Below are 25,461 nucleotides of genomic sequence, written 5' to 3' on the forward strand. Positions count from 1 at the left end.
CTAATTTATGTATAAAAATCCTTGGGATTCTCCTTGACCCTGTATGCTAAAGACATTTCATGGCCCCTTTTAGCCTTCATAAATCTGTGTTTAAGTTCCTTCCTAATTTGTCTATACTCTTCAAGGGTTTCGTCTGTTTATAGCAGACTCTACCTATCATATTCTTCTTTTTCCCTATTGACTAAACTTATAATTTCCCATGTCATCCATGGTTGCTAGATCCTGCCATTTTCCTCTCCTTCAGTGTTACAGTGTAGGACCTGCACTTTAATCAACTGGCTTTTAAAAGACTTCCATATGCCAAACATAGATTTGCCCTCAAATAACTGCTCCCAATCCACAGTCTCCATTTCCTGTCTAATTTGGATGTAACTGGCCCTTGTCCAATTAAACACCCTCACCTGAGGCCCACTCTTGTCCTTGTCTATGACTACTCAAGATCTTATGGAGTTATGGTCACTAAGCTCAAAATGCTCTCCTACTGAAGCTTCGATCACCTGTCCTGGCTCATTCTCTCATACCAAGTCTAGTATGATCTTCTCTCTTCCACGGTGGATAGAGGTCAAAACTGTACTCAGTCTAAACAATACACTCACAAACACTTCTCACCATCCATACTGTTGCTTCCTTCCAATTGGACACTTTTGAAGAATAAAGAAGGATCACATCAGGTTAACCTACTTTATCTAAACTAATCTAGATCCCCATTCCAATATTACAACTGCAGCTGTGTACACAAAAGCACATTGAACATAGAACATTTCAGCACAGTACAGGCCCTTCGGCCTCGATGTTGTGCCAACCTGTCATACCGATCTGAAGCCCATCTAACCTACACTATTCATGTACGTCCATACGCTTGTCCAATGACGACTTAAATGTACTTAAAGTTGGCGAATCTACGACCGTTGCAGGCAAAGCGTTCCATTCCTTTACTACTTTCTGAGTAAAGAAACTATCTCTGACATCTGTCCTATATCTTTCACCCCTCAATTTAAAGCTATGTCCCCTCATGCTCGCCATCCCCATCCTAGGAAAAAGGCTCTCCCTATCCACTCTATCTAACCCTCTGATTATTTTTTATGTCTCAATTAAGTCACCTCTCAACCTTCTTCTCTCTAACGAAAACAGCCTCAAGTCCCTCAGCATTTCCTCGTAAGACCTTCCCTCCATACCAGGCAACATCCTAGTAAATCTCCTCTGCACCCTTTCCAAAGCTTCCACATCCTTCTTATAATGCAGTGACCAGAACTGTACACAATACTCCAAGTGCGGCCGCACCAGAGTTTTGTACAGCTTCACCATAACCTCATGGTTCCGGAACTTGATCCCTCTATTAATAAAAACTAAAACACTGTATGCCTCCTTAACAACCCTATCAACTTGAGTGGCAACTTTCAAGGATCTGTGTACATGGACACTGAGATCTCTCTGCTCATCTACACTACCAAGAATCTTACCATTAGCCCAGTACTTTGCTTTGCGGTTACTCCTACCAAAGTGCATCACTTCACACTTCTCCGCATTAAACTCCATTTGTCACCTCTCAGCCCAGCTCTGCAGCTTATCTATGTGTCTCTGTAACCTACAGCAACCTTCGTCACTATCCACAACTCCACCGACCTTAGCGTCATCTGCAAATTTACTAACCCATCCTTCTACACCCTCATCCAGGTCATTTATAAAAATGACGAACAGCAATGGCCCCAAAACAGATCATTGTGGTACACCACTAGTAACTGGTCTCCAGGATGAACATTTCCTATCAACTACCACCCTCTGTCTTCTTTCAGCAAGCCAATTTCTGATCCAAACTCCTATATCTCCCACAATTCCATTCCTCCGCATTTTGTACAATAGCCTACTGTGGGGAACCTTATCGAACACCTTGCTGAAATCCATATACACCACATCAACCGCTTTACTCTCATCTACCTGTTTGGTCACCTTCTCAAAGAACTCAGTAAGGTTTGTGAGGCATGACCTACCCTTCACAAAACCGTGCTGACTATCCCTAATCAAATTATTCTTTTCTAGATGGTTATAAATCTTATCTCTTATAATCTTTTCCAACACTTTACCAACAACTGAAGTAAGGCTCACTGGTCTATAATTACCAGGGTTGTCTCTACTCCCCTTCTTGAACAGGGGAACCACATTTGCTATCCTCCAGTCATCTGGCACTATTCCTGTAGATAGTGACGAGTTAAAGATCAATGTCAAAGGCTCGGCAATCTCCCTCCTGGCTTCCCAGAGGATCCTAGGATAAATCCCATCTGGCCCAGGGGACTTATCTATCTTCACACTCTGTAGGATTTCTAATACCTCTTCCTTGTGAACCTCAATCCCACCTAGTCTAGTAGCCTGTATCTCAGTATTCTCGACAACATTGTTGTTTTCTAGAGTGAATACTGTCGAAAAATATTCATTTAGTGCTCTCCCTACCTCCTCTGACTCCACATACAACTTCCCACTACTATGGATGTGAGTTTGCTCGCTGAGCTGGAAGGTTCGTTTTCAGACGTTTCGTCACCATACTAGGTAACATCATCAGTGAGCCTCTGACGAAGCGCTGGTGTTATGTCCCGCTTTCTATTTATCTGGTTAGGTTCCCTTGGGTTTGGAAACCCAAGGAAACCTAACCAGATAAACAGAAAGCGGGACATAACACCAGTGCTTCGTCGGAGGCTCACTGATGATGTTACCTAGGATGGTGACGAAACGTCTGAAAACGAACCTTCCAGCTCAGGGAGGAAACTCACATCCAGAACCTCAACCTGAGCTACAAATCTTCTCAAAACTTGCTCCCACTACTATCTTTGATTGGCCCTAATCTTACTCTCGTCATTCTTTTATTCCTTAAATACCTGTAGAAAGCCTTAGGGTTTACCCTGATCCTATCCGTCAACAACTTCTCATGTCTCCTCCTGGCTCTTCTGAGCTCTCCCTTTAGATCTTTCCCGGCTACCGTGTAACCCTCAAGTGCCCTAATTGAGCCTTCACATCTCATCCTAACATAAGCCTTCTTCTTCCTCTTGACCAGAGATTCCACTTCCTTCGTAAACCACGGCTCCCGCGCTCTACAGCTTCCTCCCTGCCTGACAGGTACATACTTATCTAGGACACACAGGAGCTTCTCCTTGAATAAGCTCCACATTTCTAATGTGCCCATCCTCTGCAGTTTCCTTCCCCATCCTATGCTCCCTAAATCTTGCCTCATCTCATCGTAATTGCTTTTCCCTCCACTATAACTCTTGCCCAGTGGTATACACCTATCCCTTTCCATCACTAAAGTTAACATAACAGAATTGTGATTGCTATCACCAAAGTGCTCACCTACTTCCAAATCTAACACCTGGCCAGGCTCATTACCCAGTACCAAATCTAATGTGGCTTCGCCCCTTGTTGGCCTGTCTACATACTGTGTCAGGAAGCCCTCCTGCACACACTGGGCAAAAACTGACCCATCTATAGTATTCAAACTATAGTGTTCCCAGTCAATATTTGGAAAGTTGAAGTCCCCCATGACAACTACCCTGTCTCTCTCACTCCTATCGAGAATCATCTTTGCTATCCTTTCCTCTACATATCTGGGACTATTGGGAGGCCTATAGAAAACTCCCAACAGGGTGACCTCTCCTTTCCTGTTTCTAACCTCAACCCATACTACCTCAGTTGACGTGTCCCCAAACATCCTTTCTGCAACTGTAACACTGTCCTTGACCAACAATGCCACTGCACCCCTCTCCCCAACCCTTTACCATCTTCTCTGTTCTTACTGAAACATCTAAATCCCGGAACCTGCAACAACCATTCCTGTCTTTGCTCTATCCATGTCTCTGAAATGGTCACAACATCGAAGTCCCAGGTACTAACCCATGCTGCAAGTTCACCCACCTTATTCCGGATGCTCCTGGTGTTGAAGTAGACACACTTCAAACCAACTTCTCGCTTGCCGGTGCCATCTTGCGTCCCTGAAACTTTATTTCGGACCTCCCTACTCTCAACCTTTTCTACACTCAAACTACAATTTTGGTTCCCATCCCCCTGCTGAGTTAGTTTAAACCCACCCAAATAGCCTTAGCAAATATCCCCCCCAGGATATTGGTACCCCTCTGGTTCAGGTGAAGACCATCCTGCTTGTAGAGGTCCCACCTACCCCAGAAAGAGCCCCAATTATCCAAGAATCCAAAACCCTCCCTCCTGCACCATCCCTGTAGCCACGTGTTCAACTCCTCTCTCTCCCTATTCCTCGCTTCACTAGCACGTGGCACAGGCAACAAACCAGAGACAACAACTCTTGTTCGTCCTACCTCTCAGCTTCCATCCTAGCTCCCTGAATTTCTGCCTTAAATCCCCATCTCTCTTCCTACCTATGTTGTTGGTGCCTATGTAGACCATGACTTGGGGCTGCTCCCCCTCCCCCTTAAGGATCCCAAAAACACGATCAGAGACATCACCCACCCTGGCACCTGGGAGGCAACACACCACCTGTGAGTCTCTCTCGTCCCCACAGAATCTCCTATGTGTCCCCCTAACTATGGAGTCCCAAATGACCAAAGCTCTGCTCCTCTTCCCCCTTCTGAGCAGCAGGGACAGACTCTGTGCCAGAGACTTGTGCCCCACTGCTTTCCCCTGGTAAGTCCCACACCCCCCAACAGTATCCAAAATGGTATACTTATTGTTGAGGGGAATGGCCACAGGGGATCCCTGCACTGCCTGCCGGTTCCCTTTCCGTCCCCTGACCGTAACCCATCTGCCTTTTTCTTGTACCTGAGGAGTGACTACCTCCCTGGAACTCCTCTCAATAACCCCGTCTGCCTCCCGAATGATCCAAAGTTCATCCAGCTCCAGTTCCCTAACGCGGTTTTCGAGGAGCTGGAGTTGGGTGCACTTCCCGCAGATGTAGTCAGCAGGGACACTAGTGGTGACCCTTACCTCCCACATTCTGCAGGAGGAACATTCAACTGCCCTGACCTCCATTCCCATTATTCTAAATTCCCAAAGAGACTGTTGAAAAATAAAGAATAAAAAATAAACTAGTTACCTTACCAATCTGGCGCACGGAACCTTTTTTTTTCGTTAGAGGAGGAGGATGGATGGGAGACACATCTGCTACACACATTCCGGATGCCAGGAGCTATCTAGGTCAGTCCAAATGTTTGAGCACAATTCTGACCCATCGACAGAATAAAAAACAAATGTCCTGCTGTACAATAACATTTCACTTGTACAACAGGACATTGTTGAAAATCTGCACTATAATCAGAAAATTCTGGAAAACTCAGCTGTTCTAGCAGCGTCTGTGGAAAGAGAAACAGAGTCACCATTTCAGATTGATTTTTCATCAGCTGGAAACATTTATTCTCCATTTGAACCAATGTAGAGGTGGAAAAAAGGTGGGAGAGAAAAGAACATAAAATAAGAGATAGCAGGAACTGTAGATGCTGCAGAATTTGAGATAACAAGGTGTAGAGCTGGTTGAACACAGCAGGCCAAGCAGCATCAGAGGAGCAGGAAAGCTGACGTTTCGGGCCTAGACCCTTCTTCAGAAATGGTGGAGAGGAAGGGGATTCTGAAATAAATAGGGAGAGAGGGGGGAGGCGGATTGAAGATGGATAGAGGAGAAGATAGGTGGAGAGGAGACAGACAAGTTAAAGAGTCAGGGATGGAGCCAGTAAAGGTGAGTGTAGGTGGGGAGGTAGGGAGGAGATAGGTCAGTCCAGGGATGATGGACAAGTCAAGGGGGTGGGATGAGGTTGGTAAGTATGAAATAGGGGTGGGGCTTGAGGTAGGAGGAGAACACAGGTGGGAGGAAGGACAGGTTAGGGAGGTGGGGACAAGTTGGGCTGCTTTTGGGATGCGGTAGTGGGAGGGGAGATTTTGAAGCTTGTGAAGTCCACATTGATACCTTTGGGATATGTGAGCCTATTGGAAATGTTGACCTAGTTTTGGAAAAATATATAAATACATGAGCATTTATATGTATAGTTGTGGAATGTAGCTTTTGGTAATGTTCAGGTGTTAATAAAGATATCTTTTCTGTTATCTATTTGCGTGGCAGGTAATGTTTACTGTTTAATGTTTACTGCTTCTTGATTTTTGTTTGTTATAGTAAAATCTTAGAACTTCAAATTATTTTATGTCATTGTTTGATTGAGTCACTGAGAATTCAGATCTCTTTTTAAGAATTAACAGTCTCTACAGGAATTTCAGATCAAATCAAGTTTTAGACCAGCAGCCCAACATTTCCTAGATAGTAGCTGTCGGTGAAAATTCTGCTTTTCCCATTTAAACCTCTTATTGGCCAGTTTCTTGTTTCTTTAATTACCCCTTCTTTACTTCCTTGTCATCGAAGTGAATTATTAACTGTTTCTCTTGAGAAGCAAATACTGTCCGTCCTGCTGTGTATTTTCAACATTTTCTATTTTTAATCTAGAAAGGCAAATTTGCTGACCGACACAAAAATAGGTGGAAGGCAGGTTATGAGAAGGACACAAAGCAGTTTACAGAGAGATATTGATAAGTTAAGGAAGTGGGCAAAAAATTGGCAATTGAATTATAGTCTGGGGAAACATGAATTTGTTCATTTTGCAAGGGATAACAAAATAACAGAGTAATATTTAAATGGAGCAAAACTGCAGAAAGCTGCAACACAAAGGGACTTGGGAGTTCTTGTGCATGAAACACAGAAAGCTAGCAGACAGGGGCTGCAGGTAGTCAGGAAGGCTAATAGATGTTGGCCCTTATTTCAAGGGGGTTGGAGTGTAAGGGTAAGGAAGTCTTACTGCAATTATACAAGGTGCAGGGGAGATCACAGTTGGAGTGCTGTGAGCAGTTTAAATTAAGTAAAGGCATTATTTCATTGGAGGTAGTTCAGGGAAGGATCACTAGGATGATCCCTGGTATAGAAGGATTGACTTATGAGCAAAGGCTAAACAGGGCGGGACTATACTCAATGGAGTTTAGAAGAATAAGAGGTGATCTCACTGAAATAGATAGGATTCTTAAGGGGGTGACAGGGTAAATGATGAGAGGATGTTTCCCCTCATGGGACAATCTAGGACCAGACAATATAGTCTCAGAATAAAGGGGCATGAGGTTAAGACTGAGATGAGGAGAAATTTCTTCTATCAGAGAGCTGAGAGTTTTTGGAACTCATTGCCAAAGATAGCTGTGGGACAGAATCCTTGTGATTTAAGGCTGAGATGGATAGAGTCATAGTCAGTTGGGGAATCAAGGACTTTAGGGATAGGGCAAGAAAGTAGGTGTGAGGAATAATGGATCAGTCATGATCCTATGAAATGGCAGAACAGGCTTGAGGGGCTGAATGGCCTACTCCTGTTTCTATTTTGTATGATCTTATGGAGAAAATACTGAAAGAAGGATGTTACGATCCCAGACCAGATCGCTAAATGTTTGTTACGATCTGGCTACTGGACCAATACCTTGGTTTTTAAAGTAGACAAAGTGTGAGATCCAGGGGACCTAATATGAGAACACAACTGTGAGATTTCATGATTTGAACAAACAACAATAATCTTCATTACACAATTTTAGAGCAGTAATAACATTTACAATGTGTGTAACTTACTTCAAACATCTAGAATTCACATTTGGGTAATAGATGGCTCAAATACTATACAGCACACATCTTACAGCAAATGTGATCAAGATAGACCCCATAGATTTTTCACAACACTCCTCCCCACCCCCAGACATTAATTACATGGTGGGCTATCAATTGTAATTAAACTTCACAAGGGATCACAATTCATTGCTTTTGCCAATCCATCATTGACCACGTCATAACTGTTCTGGTTGATCACACTTCTTTCTTTGGTCTAAACTCCACCCCTCACCTACAGCCAGCCTCACTGAGTCTGGAACAAAAACAAAGTTGCTGGAAAAGCTCAGCAGGTCTGGCAGCTTCTGTGAAGGAGAAAACAGAGTTAATGTTTCAGGTCCGGTGACCCTTCCTCAGAACTGATGGTGGTTGGGAAAATGTCAGTTTATATGCAAAAGATCGGGAGTTGGGTGGTGTAGGGAGTAAACGATAGGATAGAGCCCAAAGAAAGAGAAGATCAGTTGGACAGACAAAGGAGTTGATAACGATCAGGCAGGGAAGGTGAATTGCTGTTAATGGGGATTATTAGTGACTAACAACAGGGGGTGTGTGATGACAGGCTATATATGGTAACAAGGCCTGGTGTGTGGGGTAGGGGGGCTGCGACATGGGGGAGTTTAGGCCCTAAAATTACTGAACTCAATATTGAGCCCGGAGGGCTGTAGGGTCCCCAAGTGGAAAATGAGGTGTTGTTCCTCCAGCTTGTGTTGGGCTTTGCTGGAAAACTGTAGCAAGCCAGAGACAGAGATGTTGGCCCAGGGAACAGGGTGGTACGTTGAAGTAGCAGGCAACAGGGAGTTCAGGGTCTTTTTTACGAGCAGAATGTAGATGTTCTGCGAAGCGGTCACCCAGTCCACAGTTTGGTTTCCCCAGTGAAGAGACCACGTTGTGAGCAGTGAATGCAGTAGATTCTGGGAATTGCAGGTGAAGTGTTGCTTCACCTGGAAGGTATGTTTGGGCCCTTGGATACTGGGGATGGAGGAGGTAAATGGGCAGGTGTCGCTGGTTACAGGTGAAGGTACCGTATAGCTGTGGGGAGGTGTTGTGGGTGAAGGAAGTGTGGGCCAAGATGTCCCAGAGGGAATGGTGCCTGCGGAAGGCGGACAAGGGAGGGGAGGGAAATGTGTGTCTGGTGGTTGTGTCTTGATAGAGGTGGCGGGAATGGCGTTTGATGATCTTCCGGATGTGGATACTGATGGAATGGTAGGTGAGGACAAGGGGAACCCTGTTGCTGTTGTGGGAGGGAAAGGAAGGGGTGAGGGTGGAAGAGCAGGAGATGGTTCAGACCTGGTTGAGGACCCTGTCGACAACGGAGCTGGGGAGTCCTCGGTTGAAGAATAAGGTGGACATTTCAGAGGCTCCCTTGTCGAACTTGGCCTCATCTGAAGCCATATGATGGAGACAGAGGAACTGAGAGAATTCACCGAGTCTGTCCAGAGTCTGTCCTGCCTCAGGACAGACTCTGTGCTTTCCCCACCTCCAATCTTTCTGAGTTGCAACAAGCAAATACAGTTGTGAGCTTTTCAAAACCCACTTTCTCAGCATCTCAGAATTTCTTTTGAATCCTGATCCTACAATATAGCCACCTACTAATTCCCAGAACCAATTCTTGACTTCTACTAGTATAGAACCACCTATTGCCCCTGACTCCTCACTGAGACCCCTACACTGAATCTGTGGAGCTTCACTCTTTTCCCAGCAGTACTAATGGTAGCACACCTAGCACAGAGTCTGAGATAAATAAAGTGTGAAGCTGGATGAACACAGCAGGCCAAGCAGCATCTCAGGAGCACAAAAGCCGACATTTCAGGCCTAGACCCTTCATCAGAAGGGGGATGGGGAGAGGGTTCTGGAATAAATAGGGAGAGAGCGGGAGGTGGACCGAAGATGGAGAGAAAAGAAGATAGGTGGAGAGGAGAGTATAGGTGGGGAGGTAGGGAGGGGATAGGTCAGTCCAGGGAAGACGGACAGGTTTCTGCCTTGTCTGTCCCATGATTTTTCCAATTAACTGTCCTTCAACTTCCTCTGCAATACCTCCCAAACTGTCCATAAGATCATAAGACCATAAGGCTAGGAGCAGAAATAGGCCATCCAGTCCATTGAGTCTGCTCTGCCATTCCATGAGATCATGGCTGATCTGATAATACTCAACTCCATTTCCCTGCCTTTCCCTTGATTCCTTTACTGATTAAAAATACGTCCAGCTCAACATATCCTCAATGGCCCGGCCTTGACAGTCTTTAGCCGTAAAGCATTCCACAGATTCACTATCTTCTCAGAGAAAATAATCGCTCCCATCTCTACCTTAATGTGCAATCCCTTATTCTGAGATTATGCACTCCGGTCCAAAACTCTCCTACAAGGTTTCAACTCACTCAAGTTCCCCCCGTAAGACCCTCATTACCCAGTATCAGCCTACTGAACCTTCTCTGGGCTGCTTCCAATGCCAGTGTATGTTTCCTTAGATAAGGGGCCCAAAGCTGTTCACAGTATTCCATCTGTGGATTAATTAGCGCCTTGCACAGTTTTAGCAAAACCTCCCAACATTTACATTTCATTGCTTTCAAGATAAAGATCAGTAATCCATTTGCCTTGAGGCCAAATGTAAATTGGAGGAACACCACCTGATATTTCACCTTCAAAGCTTACAGCCCAAAGGCCCGAATATTGACTTGACCAAAATCCCTCCACGCCCTGGTTCTGTTCTGCATTGGTTTGTATATGGGTCTAATTCCACATGTTTGTTGAGTGCACACAAACCCACAGGCACACTACAACAAACACAAGGAACAAAGACCCCATACCCATGACATGCAGGACCAACGTAGTTCACAAAATGCCTTACAATGACTGCAACAAACATTACATCGGCCAGACCAGATGAAAACTAGCCATCAGGATACATGAACATCAGCTAGCAGCAAATTGAGATGCGGGACTTTCCATCATCTCAGTGCACTTAGACAATGGAGGCCTTCAATTCAAATGGCACGACGTGACCATCCTCACTCAAGCCAACCACAGACAGGCACAGGAATTCCTACAGGTCTGGTTTTCAACCCATAATGCAATCAACAAACATGTGGAATTAGACCCCGTATACAAACCCATACAGAACTGAACCCAACTTAACAGGACCGGATCATATAAATACCAAGTGGAGTAGAATGAGGGGGTCTAGGCCTGAAACTTCAGCTTTTGTGCTCCTAAGATGCTGCACTCTGCACTGATGTTACCTAGCATGGTGACAAAACATCTGTATGACAAGCAGCCAGCTCAGCGAGCAAGCCAACAACCTCATCCACAACCCGAGCTACAAATCCTCGCAGGAATATTAAATCATGACATTTTTCCTATGGCCACAGAGAAAGTCCCAAAAAACAATCATTTCTGCAGCACAAAGCAGAGTGGATGATGTTAGCCTCCGATCCTGCGTCTTTGGAACTTTTGGGGACGAAATGGTACCTACCAAATTGATCAGCTGTTCCAGTCGTTCACAGGTCAGGGGCAGAATCCAGATCAAGGCATTCACACACTGAGAGCAGGCACTGAGATCTGAAACCAGCACAAATATACACTCATACATTACCTCATTTAATTCAGTGTTTCAGCACACCATGCCTGCTGCTTCAGCGCACTGGCTGCACAGGCAGTGCCCTGCTTTGACATCTCACCTGGCTCATGGCACCTCCAGCACTCCCTTGGCAATGCATACATCCATCAGCTGTGTCACCTGCTCATGTCTGAGGCCAGGGGCTTTGAACTGACAACTGATGGGCGAATGAATGAACTGACAGCCCGGGTGATGAGAACTCAGCCACAGAATCTCTGTGCTGAAAATTCATCTCCTTTAGTTAAAAGTAAAATTCTTTCTCTAGTCTCTAGTCCCATTATCACCCCCTTTTCTATTGCATTATCATCTCTTTTGTCTATAAATGTCTCCTATCTTTCCCCCTATCATGGACACTCCCTTTAATTCTTTCCTGCTCCTCCACTCCCCCCTTTTTGTCTGGCTTTGTACTTGGTTAGTCTGTTTATCTCTAACATCTCACAATACTGAGAAAGGTTTTCAGCCTGAAATGTTACTTCATCCAGATTTCTAATGTGCCAAGAATGGGACACAGTGGTAATGTCACTGGGCTGCTGGTCAGGAGATCGCTTAGGCTCCACTGACACAAGCTCAAGGCCAAAAGCAGGAAAGTAAATGGCAAATAAAATCTGCAATTGAAAGCTGGTCATCAGTAATGAATCTGATTCATTAATGACTCTTAGGGAAGGAAATTTGCTGCCCTTACCTGGTCCACCCCACTTGCGACCCCAGACCCAGAGCCATGTAATTGACTCTGAAATGGTGTCTGAAATGAGCCTCAAGAAGTTTCTGAGTTCAAGGGCAAATACATTAGAAGTGGTCTTGCCAATATCCCATCACTAAACGAGGGGGGAAAAATGCTGCTCAGTGCTTTGCAAGCCTTGTCAGAGCCCCTTAAAATCAAGTTGGTTCTTTTGAGCACAGAAACTCTAATATTTTAATTTATAACACTAATACATTAAGATATATTTAAATGCATTTGAATTTTCTTCTTGAATTGACCACTGTGCCCTCATGTAGCTACCAAAAGATTCCTGGAATAAGAGGTTGTCTTGTGAGCATAACCGAATGGACTGGGCCAATATTAGTCAGAACTTGGAAGAAGAGGTGATCTCACAGGAATATAATATTTTCAAAGGGTTTAGCTGGGTAGGGTGTGATGGAGGGTTAAGTGAGGGTGTTGAGGTACGATACATTATTGTAGAATCCTTACTAGGGGAGCAGGCCATTCAGCTCATCGAGCCCACATCAACCTTCCAGAGGACATTCCCCAGATACCGCACACACCCCCTCACGCCCCAAATTCCTATGGCCCTGCATTTCCCATGGCTACCACTTAGCCTACACAGGTTTGAACTGTGGGAGGAAACTGTAGCACACAGAGGAAACCCACGCAGACACGGCAAGAACGTGCAAACTCCACACAGACAGTTACCTGAGGCTGGAATCGCACCTGGGTCCCTGGTGTTGTAAGGCTGCAGTGCTAGCCACTGAGCCACTGTGCCGCCATTAGGGGTATTGCAAGGACATTTGGTGGGGTGGGTTATAGAATGAAGTTACTTGTAAATGAAAGAGGGCGGAGTGAGAGTATTGGGGTGTACTGGAATGTGCAGTGTGAGTATTGGTGGAGCTCCAAGGTTATTTCGGGCTGACAGATTAGCTACAGGCAAAACATACACAAACAGACTGGGCTGAGGGTTGAGGACAAAATTCTGATACTGACCGATCAGAGCTGCAATAGCTTGCTGTGCGATACCAAGCAGCCTATCTGGATTCCAGTGTGGGAAAATTACAGCCACAGGGTGAGCGTGGGAAACGGGAAGTGTAGAATGAGTCAAAACATCACCCATTGCTGCCTGTTCACATGCCAAGAAGGTCCTGTCTCCCATTTTGGAAGGTTCTGGTGCCAGGGATTGAAAGCGAAATCCCAGTAAATTTAACATGGAAGATACTCCTGGGATTCCAATGATATTTGCAGTCAACTTCACTGTAACATTATCTGCAGGAAAATGAAAAGATTACCAGAATGAGGAGATGCAAGTTGATTCAACCATTATTGATTTTGCTACACACACACTGCCATTCACACACTGCACCTCTCCCGACTGCCACTTGCACACTGTCACTAACCTCCCCATTGCTACTCCTCCACTGCTTCTCACACACGGCTACTCTACTATCATAATGCACACTGCCACTCTGCCCCTCTGCCACACTCAGTGTAAATGACACACTGCCACTTATCCCCACTTCCACTCTCCTACTGTAACTCAAACTGCGACTCTCCCCCTCTGCCACACTCCTACTGGAACTCACACACTGCCACACTCTTACTGTAACTCACACACTGCCACTCTCCCTGTCTACAACTCCTACTGTAGCTCACACACTGCCACTCTCCACCACTGCCACACTCCTACTGGAACTCACACTGCCACTCTCCCCTACTGCCACACTCCTACTGTAATTCACACTGCCACTCTCTCCCAAAATCACACTGATGCTGTAACTCACACTGCCAATCTCCCCCACTGTCACACTCCTAATGTAACTCAAACTGCCACTCTTCCCCACTGTCACACTGATACTGTAACTCACACTGCCACTCTCCCCCACTATCACACTGATACTGTAACTCACACTGCCACTTCCTCCCGCCACACGCTTACTGTAGCACACACTGCCATTCCTCCCCACTGCTTCTCTCCTACTGTAACTCATACTGCCACTCTCCCCCGCCACACTCTTACTGTCACACACACTGCCACTTCCCTCCAATGCTTCTCTCCTACTGTAATTCACACACTGCCATTCCTCCCCACTGCTTCTCTCCTACTGTAACTCACACACTGCCATTCCTCCCCACTGCTACTCTCCTACTGTAACTCACACTGCCACTCTCCCCCTCCGTCACACTGATACTGTAACTCACACTGCCACTCTCACCCACTGTCACTATGATACTGTAACTCACACTGCCACTCTCCCCCACTGTCACACTGATATTGTAGCTCACAAAGCCACTCTCCCCCACTGTCACACTCCTGCTGGGACTCATACTGCCACTTCCCCCAACTGCTACTCTCCTACTGTAACTCACACGGCCACTGTCCCCCACTGTCACACTGATACTGTAACTCACACTGCCACTTGCCGCCCGCCACACGCTTACGGTAGCACACACTGCCATTCCTCCCCACTGCTTCTCTCCTACTGTAACTCACACACTGCCATTCCTCCCCAGTGCTACTCTCCTACTGTAACTCACACTGCCACTCTCCCCCACTGTCACACTGATACTGTAACTCACACTGCCACTTGCCGCCCGCCACACGCTTACAGTAGCACACACTGCCATTCCTCCCCACTGCTTCTCTCCTACTGTAACTCACACACTGCCATTCCTCCCCAGTGCTACTCTCCTACTGTAACTCACACTGCCACTCTCCCCCACTGTCACACTGATACTGTAACTCACACTGCCACTCTCCGCCCGCCACACGCTTACAGTAGCACACACTGCCATTCCTCCCCAGTGCTACTCTCCTACTGTAACTCACACTGCCACTCTCCGCCCGCCACACGCTTACAGTAGCACACACTGCCATTCCTCCCCAGTGCTACTCTCCTACTGTAACTCACACTGCCACTCTCCCCCACTGTCACACTGATACTGTAACTCACACTGCCACTCTCCCCCACTGTCACACTGATAGTGTAACTCACACTGCCACTCTCCCCCACTATCACACTGATACTGTAACTCACACTGCCACTCTCCCCCACTATCACACTGATACTGTAACTCACGCTGCCACTCTCCCCGCCTGCCACACTCCTACTGTACCTCACACTGCAACTCTCCCCCACTATCACACTGATACTGGAACTCACACTGCCACTCTCCCCCACTGTCACACTCCTACTGTAACTCCCACTGCCACTCTCCCCAACTATCACACTGATACTGTAACTCACACTGCCACTCTCCGCCTGCCACACGCTTACTGTAGCACACACTGCCATTCCTCCCCACTGCTACTCTCCTACTGTAACTCACACTGCCACTCTCCCCCACTATCACACTGATACTGTAACTCACACTGCCACTCTCCCCCACTGTCACACTCCTACTGTAACTCACACTGCCACTCTCACCCTCGGCCACTCCTACTGTTACTCACACACTGCCACTCTCCCCCACTGCCACACTCCTACTGGAACTAACACTGCCACTCTCCCCGCCTGCCACACTCCTACTGTTAACTCACACTGCCACTCTCCCCCACTGTCACACTGATACTGTAACTCACACTGACACTCTCCCCCCACCACACGCTTACTGTAGCACACACTGCCATTCCTCCCCACTGCTTCTCTCCTACTGTCACTCATACTGCCACTCTCCCCCGCCACACTCTTACTGTCACACACACTGCCACATCCCCCCAATGCTTCTCTCCTACTGTAATTCACACACTGCCATTCCTCCCCACTGCTTCTCTCCTACTGTAACTCACACACTGCCATTCCTCCCCACTGCTACTCTCCTACTGTAACTCACACTGCCACTCTCCCCCACTGTCACACTCATACTGTAACTCACACTGCCACTCTCCCCCACTGTCACACAGATACTGTAGCTCACACTGCCACTCTCCCCCACTGCCACACACCTACTGTAACTCATACTGCCACTTCCCCCAACTGCTACTCTCCTACTGTAACTCACACTGCCACTCTCCCCCACTGTCACACTGATACTGTAACTCACACTGCCACTCTCCCCCACTGTCACACTGATACTGTAACTCATGCTGCCACTTCCCCCAACTGCTACTCTCCTACTGAAACTCACACTGCCACTCTCCACCACTATCACACTGATACTGTAACTCACACTGCTACTCTCCCCCACTGTCACACTGATAGTGTAACTCACACTGCCACTCTGCCCCACTATCACACTGATACTGTAACTCACACTGCTACTCTCCCCCACTGTCACGCTCCGACTGTAACTCACACTGCCACTCTCCCCCACTGTCACACTGATACTGTAACTCACACTGCCACTCTCCCCCACTGTCACACTGATACTGTAACTCACACTGCCACTCTCCCCCACTGCCACTCCTAATGTAGCTCACACACTGCCACTTTCCCCCTCTGCCAAGCTCCTACTGGAACTCACACTGCCACTCTTACCCCGCCGCACTCTTACTGTAGCACACACTGCCATTCCTCCTCACTGCTTCTCTCCTACTGTCACTCATACTGCCACTCTCCCCCGCCACGCTCTTACTGTCACACACACTGCCACTTCCCCCCAATGCTTCTCTCCTACTGTAATTCACACACTGCCATTCCTCCCCACTGCTTCTCTCCTACTGTAACTCACACACTGCCATTCCTCCCCACTGCTTCTCTCCTACTGTCACACACACTGCCACATCCCCCCATTGCTTCTCTCCTACTGTAACTCATACTGCCACTCTCCCCCGCCACGCTCTTACTGTCACACACACTGCCACTTCCCCCCAATGCTTCTCTCCTACTGTAATTCACACACTGCCATTCCTCCCCACTGCTACTCTCCCACTGTAACTCACACTGCCACTGTCCCCCACTGTCACACTGATACCGTAACTCACACTGCCACTCTCCCCCACTATCACACTGATACCGTAACTCACACTGCCACTCTCCCCCACTATCACACTGATACTGTAACTCAGACTGCCACTCTCCCCCACTGTCACACTGATACCGTAACTCACACTGCCACTCTCCCCCACTGCCACACTCCTACTGTACCTCATACTGCCACTTCCCCCAACTGCTACTCTCCGACTGTAACTCACACTGCCACTCTCCCCCACTGTCACACACCTACCGTAACTCAGACTGCCACTCTCCCCCACTATCACACTGATATCGTAACTCACACTGCCACTCTCCACCACTGTCATACTGATACTGTAACTCATACTGCCACTTCCCCCAACTGCTACTCTCCAACTGTAACTCACACTGCCACTCTCTCCCACTGTCACACACCTACTGTAACTCAGACTGCCACTCTGATACTGTAACTCACACTGCCACTCTCCCCCACTGTCACTCTGATACTGTAACTCACACTGCCACTCTCCCCCCGCCACAATCTTACTGTAACTCACACACTGCCACACTGTTACTGTAGCTCACACACTGTCACTCTCCCCCACTGTCACTCTCCTACTGTAACTCACACTGCCAGTGTCCCTCACTGTCACACTCATACTGTAACTCACACTGCCACTCTCCCCCACTGTCACACTGATACTGTAACTCACACTGCCACTCTCCCCCACTATCACACTGATACTGTAACTCACACTGCCACTCTCCCCCACTGTCACACTGATACTGTAACTCACACTGCTACTCTCCCCCCGCCACACGCTTACTGTAGCACACACTGCCATTCCTCCCCACTGCTACTCTCCAACTGTAACTCACACTGCCACTGTCCCCCACTATCACACTGATACTGTAACTCACACTGCCACTCTCCCCCACTGCCACACTCCTACTGTACCTCATACTGCCACTTCCCCCAACTGCTACTCTCCGACTGTAACTCACACTGCCACTCTCCCCCACTGTCACACTGATACTGTAACTCATGCTGCCACTCTCCCCCACTGTCACACTGATACTGTAACTCACACTGTCACTCTTACCCCACCGCACTCTTACTGTAGCACACACTGCCATTCCTCCTCACTGCTTCTCTCCTACTGTAACTCATACTGCCACTCTCCCCCCGCCACGCTCTTACTGTCACACACACTGCCACTTCCCTCCAATGCTTCTCTCCTACTGTAATTCACACACTGCCATTCCTCCCCACTGCTTCTCTCCTACTGTAACTCACACTGCCACTCTCGCCCCGCCACACTCTTACTGTCACACACACTGCCACATCCCCCCACTGCTTCTCTCCTACTGTAACTCACACACTGCCATTCCTCCCCACTGCTACTCTCCCACTGTAACTCACACTGCCACTGTCCCCCACTATCACACTGATACTGTAACTCACACTGCCACTCTCCCCCACTGTCACACTGATACTGTAACTCACACTGCCACTCTCCCCCACTGTCACACTGATGCTGTAACTCACACTGCCACTCTCCCCCCGCCACACTCTTACTGTAGCACACACTTCCACTTCCCCCCACTGCTTCTCTCCTGCTGTAACTCACACTGCTACTCTCCCCCACTGCCACACTCTTACCGTAACTCACACTGCCACTCCGCCCCACTGTCACACTGATACTGTAACTCACACTGCCACTCTCCCCCACTGTCACACTGATACTGTAACTCACACTGCCACTCTCCCCCCGCCACACTCTTACTGTAGCACACACTTCCCCTTCCCCCCACTGCTTCTCTCCTGCTGTAACTCACACTGCCACTCTCCCCCACTGCCACACTCTTACTGTAACTCACACACTGCCACACTCTTACTGTAACTCACACACTGCCACTCTCTCCCTCTGCCACACTCCTACTGTAACTCACACACTGCCACTCTCTCCCTCTGCCACTCCTACTGTAGCTCACACACTGCCATTCCTCCCCACTGCTACTCTCCTACTGTAACACACACTGCCACTCTCCCCTACTGCCACACTCCTACTGCTACTCACATTCTGCCAGTTCTCCCACTGCCACACTCCTACACTGACTTATACACTGCGACCCTCTCCTTCTGTCGCTTGCATATTATCTGTTGCACAGTTATTATTACTTATGTTCTCATTTTGCCACTCCACACAGTTACCCTCTCACACACTGTCGCTCTTACACTGTCACTAATTCAATGCCTATTAATCATCATCACGAATCCCTGTTTTTGGGATGTGTCATTCAGCTTCTCATTTTACTGCTGCAGCAACAGAAGTCTTTTGCAGTTCAGGTACTTAAGTTGATATCTGGCTGGATTCGAGGCAGCGCTCAGTTATTGCTGTGGTGCCAGAGAGCTGCTACATTTTCCTCTGCCAGTCTTCCTACTCCTAAACTTTTGGCATTAAGGGGCAATCAGATTGAGATGCTTCACATGGTGAAAGGATTTGATAGGACAGGTAGAGAACTCTTTTCTACGATGGAACCAAACACAATTTGCAGGAGCTGGTGACATCAGGAGGAGCAAGGAACGACTGGCAAAAAGACACACTACACTGAGCCAATGAAGGCACCCAGCACATGACCGACTGTGTGGTTAATGCAGCCTGTCACATCGAGAACAGTGCAGCTGCTTAATAAAACACAGACAGCAGTGTTGGTAAATGGTGTTTGAACAGGGTCACGGTTTTGTGATATTGCAAATCTGAAATTGTGGAATAATTTTAGAACAGTCAACAGACTGATTAAAACTGTGGCTGCAAATAAACATATCGTCTGCATGGAGGGCTAGAAATCCTTCTGTATATCAGGGGAGCTGCAGGCAGTGTTTCTGCTTGTTCCAATTTATTCAGCAGGGTGAGGGCTACTCTCTGTGTAACTGGGCAGAGCTCTGCGTTTTTCTCAGCTCTCTGCCTGAGGACAGGCTTGACCCAGAAGACTGCAATCTCCACCATGAGCAGGGCGAGAGGGCAGGTCACAAATCCACTCCCAGCACAAACTGGGACTGATCCCTGTGCTCTAGCCATCCAGACAAGCAGCCCCTGCCGAGACTTAGACATCCATGCTGTGGTCTGGTCCACTGTATATCGCGATGTAGAGGTTTCCATTTCATTCCATCATATGGTTGTCCTACTAATACTGTGTTTCATTGGAGGGTGAGCTATGATTTGCTCCTCAACCTGTTTTGGCCGCATATAAATACACCACCCTTGGCCATCAGTACTGGAGTGGGATTTGAACGCAAAACTGCTCACTCAGAGGCAGGCACACGACCCACTGCAACACAAGACATGTTCAGAGGCACTAGCCTGAATGTAATGGTCTTTACAATGGCCCTATTAAATGGTCAGAAAGTCACTGACAACCTCGTTGCAACCATTTCTGGTAGTCATGAGGCAGTCTCTTTCTTGCATCACGGTTTTCAGGGATGTAAGGGTAAAGAGACAGTTGTTCAGATTTGCTGGCCAATCATAAAGCCATCAGCTCCTCAGTCCCAGCAGCCTCACCAGGGCCAGTGGCCACTTCTATGACTGCTGTCAGCCCTACACCTGCAACCTGAGATGGAAACCCCAGGAGGTGAAGTGGACCTGCTTGTTGGATCCTGATGAAGGGGGGTTTCGGGGGTCGCTTGGCAGAGAGGGTGGAATTCCAATAGCAGTGGGTAGGCGCTCCACAGGTTACAAGGAGCTGGATCAGGAGGGCATCCCACTTCCCAAGGCTTCAAGAACATTGGCAGCTTGCCCATGTGATATGGGTCCACACTATGACTGGTAGAACATAGGATGAGGTCAGCATGCCTACTTCTGGGCCTCCACTGGCCTTGGAAAGGAAAAGACTATGTGATGTGTAGGGGATAGGGAACCACACTGTTTCTTCAGAAAACTAAAGGTTTTTGCAATGCATTACTGATTTAGCAGGATAAAGACTTTTGCTGTGGAACTACTGTTTCCACAGCAAAGTAAGGTTTACTCAGTATTTTGTAAGTGTTTGCTCATTCATCAAGGTAAGGGTTTAATAAAAAAGCACGGTAACCAGTTCACAGATCCTAACAGTAAAGATGGAGGAAGTTTACCTTTTGGAAACAGTCCAGCAGTCTGCTAGAGTCACATGCCTTACCTGCGTTTGTGGGAGACAGTCGCTTAATGGCCTCTGTCATTAGCAGATGGAGTAGCTTCAGCACTGACGACATGGAACCTTGATTTACAATGAGTTCCTCAAGACTTTTCTGCATCTCTAGTAGAAGGGCTTCTTGATCTGGAATTGAAGCAGTGTATTACTCATTCCACCTGACTGAGACTGAGGAATCAGGGTTTCTCTCAAGTCTGTGAAATTGCTCAGAACTACACTAATGTCACAGGGTAACTTTCCATAATCACTTTTCAGGCCTGGGACAGCAAAGAGTACACCGACCCTGTATATACACAGAACACACTGGGAGTGTGCACCCAACCTGTATATACACAGTAGCTACTGAGACAGCGCACTCACCTGTATACACATAGTACACACCAAGACAGTGCACTCACCCTGTATCTATACAGGACACACGGAGACAGTACACTCACCCTGTATATTAGCAGTATTGAGTAAGACTATATACACCCTGCATGTACACAGCACACACTGCAACAGTACACCCACCCTGTAAAATACACAGTATACACTGAGATACTGCACCCATCCTGTAAATACACAGTACACACTGAGATAGTGCACTCACCCTGTATACATACAGTACACACTGAGTCTGTACGCCCACCCTATATATATATACATATATAGTACACACTGGGACAGTACACTGACCCTGTATAGACACAGTGCATGCTGAGATAGAGTCCAGAAATGGATTGATGTCTGAATGGGAGAAGTGTAAATTTGTAATCTCTCTCAGAGCAGTAAATAGGTGCTGAGTCAGAGTACTTCGTCATCTTAATGTTGTGCATTAATTATATTGTGTCAAGCAGAAAGAAAGCAAGTGGTGTTGGGGGCGGGGGGCATCAGTGTGAGTCTCTGCGTACAGCATAAACAGAGTGTGGGGTCCTGAGTCAAAGTGTACTATGCACGTACAGGGTGGATGTGCTGTGTCAAAGTGTATGACATCAGCACAGGCGGGGTGTCATTCTCAGTGCAATGCATTTGCACAGTGTAGCTGCTGAATCTCAGTGCATACTGTATATGTATAAAATGGCTGTTCCGTCTTTGTGCACTGCGTATTTACTGAGTGGGTACAATGTCTCAGTGTCTACTGCATTTGTGCAGCAGGGTCTGATGCACTGTCTCAGCATGTACCACATATGCACAGGGTGTGTGTACTGTTGAGGACCCAACTATATCTCATACGATGTAAACTAAAAGTGCTAATTAACAAGTTGTCATAAAATAACACATAGGGATGAATGACCACCACCTGCATTATGCTTGAAACTGAGGTAATCTATTCTGAAGCAATGGCATTAAATTTGGAAAGGGAAATTACGAAGGCTTCAGACAGAAATTAGCTGAGATGAACTGGGAAAATACATTAAAAGGCATGTCTGTATATAGGCAATGGGCAGACTTTGAAGAATTAGTGCATGGCTTACAGCAACAGTACACTCCTTCCAGAAACTCAAAATAATCACTCACCCTGTTTCTAACAAACAAAATTCAGGATTGTCTAAGATAAAAAGAAAATGTATATAAAAAGTTGACAGAAATAGCAGCAATTCTGAGAATTGGGAGACTTTTAGAATACAGCAAGGGATTCACCAAGAAACTGAATAGAATATGAATGCAAACCAACAAAAAAACATAAAAATCAACTGTAAAAGCTTCTATAGGTACATAAAAAAGGAAGTTTTGGCTATAACAAATATGAGTCCATCTGAGGCAGCTTCAGGAGAGTTTATCATGGGGATTAGAGAAATGTTTAAGAAGCTAAATGATTACTTTTTCATTAGAAAAGATTGAAGAAATCTCTCAGAACTAGAGACAAGGGAGAATGAGGAGATGAAGGAAATTAGCATTAGTAAGAAGTTTGTATTGAGAGGAACTAATGGGGCTGAAATTTGAAGATTGCCTAGGACCCGATGGTACAGGTCCCAGAGTATTGAAGGAGGTGACTATAGAGACAGTCAATGTATTGGGAATGTTTCTCAAAATTCCTCTGATACTGGAATGTTTCTTGAGGATTGGAAAGTAGAAAACGTCCCCCTATCCACGTCCATCACCCACAGCCCAACCCCACACTCCTCCCCACTATTTAAGAAGTGAGTGAGAGAGAAGAAACAAGAAACTATGGAAAGTTAACCTTTCATCAGTGGAAGGGAAATGCTAGAATTAATGATAAAGTTGAGGATAAATAGATATTTATATGATAATGGTCTGATTAGGCATAATCAGCATGGATTCGCAAATGGGAAATTGTGTTGGACAAACTTAGTACTTTTTGAGGATGCTTGAATAAAATTGATAAAGGAGAACTGGTAGACATTGGGTACCTAGATGTTCAGAGTGCTTTTGATAAAGTTCCCCAATGTAGGCTGGTTAGAAAAATTAAAGCTCAAGGGATAGAAGATAATGTACTGGCATAGGTTAATTATTGGCTAACAGACAGAAAACAGAGAGTAAAAATAGATGGGTCATTGACATGAAGGCAGCCTACAACCTGTGGAGAAATATAAGGATCGGTGCTTGGAGTACAGTGTTTACAAAAAGATCAATGATTTGGACGTGGGGACCAAATATAATATTCCCAAACTTGTGGGCAATACAAAACTGAGTTTATGTGTCACTCTGAGATAGTAGGAACTGCTGATGCTGGAGTCTGAGATAACAGGGTGTGGAGCTGGAGGATCACAGCAGGCCAGGCAGCATCAGAGGAACAGGAAAGCTGACGTTTCAAGTCTGGACCCTTCTTCAGAAAAATGAAGACATGGTGTATTGTTGCAGTGCATACTGTGTATGTACAGGGGAGGTGCACTTCCTCAATGTGTCTGTTGTCTGTGTTTAAATTGTGTCCCCTGTTTATTGACTGTATGCAACTGGAAACAGTTTTCACTTGTTTAACAAAACTATTTGTCAAATCTCCTCTTAACCTTCTCTGTTGTAAAGTATATGCACAGATTGCGAGTTAGTCTCAAGGTGCTGTTACCTGGAGGGGTATACACTGCAGGATTCAGCCAGTCCTGTTTGGTACTTTGAGCCACGTCTTCCTCAGCCTTCTCCATGGTCCAGTGCAGCATGTCATGTTTAACATCCAGCAGATTGACAAACGTGTCCAATCCAAGCAACACAAAATTACACCAATACCTTCCGAATCTGCAAAGATACAAACTCTCCCTTAATCCAGCAAAACAAATAATGAGAAATTACAATGATGTTAGGCAGTGACAGTGAAGTGGAGATCTGTGTGAATTAAGACCATCTCACAGGTTAGTAAGAAATTGTACTCAGTTTTTAAAGTCTAAAAGTTAAAATCTGATGTCAATTAGTTGTAAAAACAATCTGGTATTGTCCTCCAGGACAGGTCACCTGCTATTGACACCTCATCCCGCTTCTGTGTAGTTTATATCCCAAAGGTCACCAAATTCTATCAACTTTATTCTGTGCTTGCTGACCTACACTGGCTCTCAATGAAGCAATACCACTATTTAAAAAATCTCACCCATGTCATCAATTTCCTCAATGGTTGCTTCTCTCCCCACCTCTGAAACGTTTTCTAGCCCTAAAACCTTCCCAGCTACATGTACTCATCTAGTTCTGGCCTCTCGCACATGCCAGCTTTTAACTACTCCATTTGTGTGCATGCCTTCAGTAGCCTGGGTCTTACATGTTGGAAATTCTACCCCAAATCTCACTTCTCCATTCTCTAGGCTCTTTCATCCATGAAATACGCCTTACAACTGAACTCTTTGTGCCAGATTTTGACATTAGGAGTCAAAAGGAGTGAGTGCAGAAGGAGTGACTGTGGCTGGAGAGGGCATAGACAGGAATGTGTATGGATGGAATTGAGTGCGGATGGATTGAGTGAGGATGGAGGGAACATGGATGGAATAAGTATGGATGGAGGGAATGTGGCTGGAGTGTGTCTGGGCAGGAGTGAGTGTAGATGTGAGTGAACATTGATGGAGTGATTTTCTGTCTGTAAAATTATCCACAATCTTCCAGCTGCCTGCAACTTCAAAACACCACTGGGTTCCTTGGCCAACATCTCTACTGTGAGTTTGCTTCAGTGTCCTGGTGAGGCTCGGTGCAAACTGGAAGAACAGCTTCTCATTTTCTGCTTGGACTCTGCAGTCTTCAAGACTCAATATCTTATTCAATAATTTTAGAAACTGCACACCTTCTTCCATCCTTTACCCACCCTCACACACCAGGCCCTGTCAAGACATGGATTACTTTCAGCATAAGCTACCAATTCTCATCGACTCACTGTCCCCATTATCAGCTTTTCTCCTTCTCTGGCTTACCATCACACATCCCATTGTCTGTCTAACTCTCTCTTTCTGGCCTCATCTCCATCATATCTGTTTACTCCCCACTTTTTATCTTTATCATATATACCACCTTTACCCAGCTA

The 25,461-nt window shown here is 46.5% G+C and overlaps 1 protein-coding gene across 1 annotated transcript in view; it reads right to left on the reverse strand.

The window, feature by feature from the left end:
- LOC125465326 (tetratricopeptide repeat protein 28-like) overlaps window positions 1-25,461 on the reverse strand; it is a 288,267-nt gene that overhangs the window by 19,947 nt on the left and 242,859 nt on the right. The window contains exons 18-21 of the mRNA XM_059638296.1: window positions 24,034-24,200; window positions 21,015-21,152; window positions 12,940-13,215; window positions 11,097-11,182 (exon numbers count right to left, since the gene is read on the reverse strand). Of these exons, the coding sequence (XP_059494279.1) occupies window positions 11,097-11,182; window positions 12,940-13,215; window positions 21,015-21,152; window positions 24,034-24,200 (667 nt within the window). The remainder of the gene's footprint in view (window positions 1-11,096; window positions 11,183-12,939; window positions 13,216-21,014; window positions 21,153-24,033; window positions 24,201-25,461) is intronic.

This window comes from Stegostoma tigrinum, chromosome 29, assembly GCF_030684315.1.
Source record: "Stegostoma tigrinum isolate sSteTig4 chromosome 29, sSteTig4.hap1, whole genome shotgun sequence".
Lineage (NCBI taxonomy): Eukaryota > Metazoa > Chordata > Chondrichthyes > Orectolobiformes > Stegostomatidae > Stegostoma > Stegostoma tigrinum.